Here is a 4,302-nt window from a genome sequence, read left to right as displayed (position 1 = left end):
TCAGGGAACAGAATCTGTAGCACGTGCTAAGGCAGGGTGTTCTTTTCTTTAACGTTTGATTTCTTTTTGAGACAGCAAATCCGAACAAAGTGGGCACTGCTCCGAGAGCACCAAGCCCGACGTAGGGCTCGAGCTCACGAACCAACCGCGAGATCACGACCTGAGACGAAGCCGGACACTCGGTCCGCCGAACCACCCAGGCGCCCCTGAGTCACGGGATTTCTAAAGCTTCCTTGGGCCGGGGCGCACAATTACCTCGAACACAAATGTTTCTCCAAATAACCAGTCCACGCAGCACCGGGGGGAATTAATCACTTCCCGTGATGTCACCCCACATGCCCATCGCCACCGGCCTTGCCAGAGGGCTTAGCTCCTGGGCTGCCCTGGCGACTGAAACACCCCCTCTTCGGGAGGGCTTTCCCCCTTCGACCAGTAAGGCTAAGTAGAAACCCCTTGCTTTTGGCCTCAGCCGGAGCCAGACAACTGGCAATGGGGCAGAGGAGCCCCAAGTTCATCATGGGGTGGAGTCCCCTCCTCCTGGTCAGCCCAGGCCCTGGGGGACCTTCAGGCTTCTTCTTCAAACCTTCCCAGGCTGGCAGTCCCATGGCCCTTCTCCGTCTATCACAGACCCCATGGGCAGGAAGCCCTGCCTTCAGTCTACTTTTCAGCCAGCTTGCTGCAGAATAAACTTCTGTTTTCTAGTTTCGAGACTCTCGGTGGCTATGTCCCTGGTCGCCACCCGTGCCCCGGTGAAGGCTCCTGAAAGGCTCTTTGGTCGGGGGGGGGGCTCTCAAAACGCTCACTCAGGACCCCAAAGTAGCACCCCCTCCCAGAGTCAACCAGAGACACAGCAGTGCGGGCCAGGCTGGGCAGCTTCCTCCTGCCCCACGGCTGGGCCAGCGCCCAAATCTGAGGGTGCCAAGATGCTTGGTGATCCCGAAGGGGGTCCCCAGACAGCACTGCCCTCCGCTCCCACCACACATGCCCCCATCTGTCCTCTGCTCTTCCCGCCCTCTGAGACGTGATGGCAAGGGGAACCCAAGTCCGTCCAGCCCCGCAATCTGCGCACTCGACCTCCACGCTGAACTCAAGAGGGGCTCGGCTCACCTTGTCGGGGCTCGGATGAGGAAATGAGGCCCAGCGAGGGCCAGTGACTTGGCTCCCTGCCAGACAGCACGTGAGCATCAGAGCCAGGACCAGAACCCGTGTCTCCTGGCTCCCAGTAAAATGCCTCTGGCCTTAGTCAGCAGCACTATGTGCGGCCCAAGTTTCTGAAATGACCTTCCATCTCCTCCAGCAGGGATGGAGACCATAGACAGTGTCAGAGCTGGAAAAGCCCCACCCCCGAGGTCCCCAAGTCCAGCTCCCTCAGTGACCAGGTTCTTGTCCTCTATTAACTCCTTGAATCATCTCTCTGACACTCCCCTCCTGATCCCAATCACCCGGGCTGGCCTCCAAGGATCGAGATGCCACACACTCCACACCTCCATTCAGACATACGGGTCGTGGGCAAGAAACAGAGGGCGGAATTCGGGACAACCCGGTCTTGAGCCCCAGGTCACCCCGCCATTGCACACGAGTTCCGCTCGGACGTCAGAACGCACCGCCTGGGGCCCAGAGCTGGAACCCTTAACCACAGGCTTGAGGCCAGAGACCTGACCCAGGTGCCCAGGAGACAGAGCCCCAGGATGGGCCTGATACCCTAGCTCCTCCCTCCCAGACTCTCCATCCCACTCCCCCTACTCTGCCGTCAGAGCAACCTCCTACGAGCACCCTCCAGCATGTTCGATCTGTCCACCGGGCACCCACCCCCCCCTTGCCTTGGGGTCCTCCGGGGTGGCCCGGCCCAATGCAGCCAGGTGGCTGCCCCTATGTTCTCACCTGTGAACGTCCACGTATGTCTCGACTCCCACCACACACACGGCATAGGTGGGCTTCTTCAGGGACAGCTGCACCGCTCTCTGCGGGGCCATCCTGCGCCCCTGGCTCCCGGCCTCGGCGCGCCCGGTCTCCCCAGCTCCTCTCCTGGGCACCAAGTCACCAGGAAGGAGCGCACATTCTGATGGGTCGGTGATTTCCTCCTCCCTTTTAATTTCACCCTGTGACCTGATTAGCTGCCTAAGCCGAGTCCCCACCTCCTGGCTCCGTGCCCAGCCCTCCTCACTCAGGCTACCAATCCAGGAGGCCGGGAGAGGAGGCACCGAGGTCCCTCAGAGAGATGGGGGGAAATGGAGGGACCCCGAGGGAGGAGGGCTCAGCGGTCAGCAGGAGCTCCCCATCAGCCCAGCTTTGCCTCTGTTCTGAGACTCCTGGCTCTGAGGGCCGACCAAGTACCGGGTGGAGATCTTATCTCACGTGCTAAGAGATCAGGTAGCATATACAAAACACAAGTCCCCTTACAACCTAGAGCCCCTTACAACCTATGCTCTCGGGCAGTTACCCCACCTCTCAAGACTTTGTTTCCCGTTCCCTTCGACTGGTGCGGGTTCTCCAGAGATGGCAGAAGCCTCCCCCTCCACCCCCACCCCGCCGGCAAGCACCCCTGGCCAGCCCGTGGGGAGGGCCCCTCAGAGGGAGCTCAGGGCAGTGGGCTGGGGACGGCTGATTCGTTTCTCAAAATCCCTTCTTTGCAGCTCCAGCAGGTGCCCGTCCCGCCTGTTGTCAGGGTGTTTGTGGAATCTCAGTGGACAAGCGTTCCCTGAGCACCTACTCCGTGTTGGGCCCCCCTTTAGGCGATGGGGACGCAGCTAAGAGTGAAACAGACCACAGACCCTGCCCTGACAGCGTTTGTATTCTGGAAGACACGATTAAGAGTTGACACGCCGGTGGCTTGGTCCTAGGGGCGGGGGAGGGTGGCTGGCGGACTGGCCCCGGGCGTGAGAGAAAGAGGGGAGTCTGGGATGACAGGAGCAGCCGCTGGAAGGACAGAGCTGTCACAGAGACATGGGGAGGGCTGGGGGTGGGCAGGGCAGGCAGGGGGCTCGGCCGGCCCGTGTTGGACCAGTTAGACAGGAAGTGTCTATTAGGCCTCCGGGGGAAGCAATGCTTTACGAGTAACGTGCTCCCTCCATACTGGGCGTTGAGGAGGAGGAGGAAGAGGAAGAGAATTCGGGACACCCCCTTGGCCACAGCGTCCCCTCGTCCCCGGCAGCCATCGCACAAGGCAGAATAAGGACGCACAACCAGAACCCCCACCGTCCACAGGCCTGGGTGAAAGGGATAGCAGAAAGAGAGAGGGAGAAAGGAGGAACACGCTTGCCTGGGGGGTGCCAGTCAGATGGGGCAGGAGGGGGACACAACCCCTGCTCCAGGAACCCCCGGCCTGACTAGGAAGACAGGAAGCATTAAAATGGCACAAACATCTTTCTTGAGTTTATGTATTTATTTTTGAGAGAGACAGAGACAGCGCACGAGCAAGGGAGGGATGGAGAGAGAGGGAAAGAGAGAGAATCCCAAGCAGACTCAGTGCTGCCAGCACAGAGCCCAACGTGGGGCTCAAACTCACAAAACCATGAGATCGTGACCTGAGCTGAAACCAAGAGTCAGACGTTCAACCGACTGAGCCACCCAGGTGCCCCTCAAACATTTATTCGTTCAGTTTGATTTTGAAGATCTTCCTGAAATGTCTTTCTTTTTTTTATCATTTTTTATGTTTATTTATTTTTGAGAGCAAGAGAGACAGAGCACAAGCAGGGGAGGGGCAGAGAGAGAGGGAGACACAAATCCGAAGCAGGTTCCAGGCTCTGAGCTGTCAGCACAGAGCCCAATGCGAGGCTCGAACTCATGGGCCTCAAGATCATGACCTGAGCCAAAGTCGGACGCTTAACCGACCGAGCCACCCAGGCGCCCCTGAAACATCTTTCTTTATTGCCAACATATCTGATTACAAATGTTCTTAAGCTGCAAAGTACTTTATACCCAATGGCACCAACACAGAGTCTAGGTTTACTCTGTGGACACAGGACCTAGCAACACAGCACAGGGGTCTCCAGGGGGGCACAATGGTTTCCACCCCACCCCCACCCCCACTCATCAGAACATGAGTCACTTTGTTCATACGTAATGTAATGTGGGGTGTAAAAAACAGGTTCCCAAAAAGCACATGGGTATATACCCATTAGAGAAGGATGGATGGATGGACAGATGGATGGATGGATGGATGGATGGATGGATGGACGGATGGACGGATGGACGGACGGATGTATGGACAGATGGATGGATGGGTGAGTGGATGGATGGATGGATGGATGGACGGATGGACGGATGTATGGACAGATGGATGGATGGGTGAGTGGATGGATG

General features: G+C 58.1%; 1 protein-coding gene across 1 annotated transcript in view; it reads right to left on the bottom strand.

Moving 5' to 3' along the window:
• The window catches only part of PADI1 (peptidyl arginine deiminase 1), a 38,181-nt gene extending 36,103 nt beyond the window's left edge, over positions 1 to 2,078 (bottom strand). Inside the window, exon 1 of the mRNA XM_040462593.1 lies at positions 1,882 to 2,078. Coding sequence (XP_040318527.1) covers positions 1,882 to 1,973 — 92 coding nt within the window. The 5' untranslated portion in view covers positions 1,974 to 2,078. The remainder of the gene's footprint in view (positions 1 to 1,881) is intronic.
• Between the last annotated feature and the right edge of the window lie 2,224 nt (positions 2,079 to 4,302).

This window comes from Herpailurus yagouaroundi, unplaced genomic scaffold (genome assembly GCF_014898765.1).
Source record: "Herpailurus yagouaroundi ecotype Mexico unplaced genomic scaffold, PumYag 77, whole genome shotgun sequence".
Taxonomy (NCBI): domain Eukaryota; kingdom Metazoa; phylum Chordata; class Mammalia; order Carnivora; family Felidae; genus Herpailurus; species Herpailurus yagouaroundi.
This window is presented reverse-complemented; position numbering and strand designations above follow the sequence as displayed.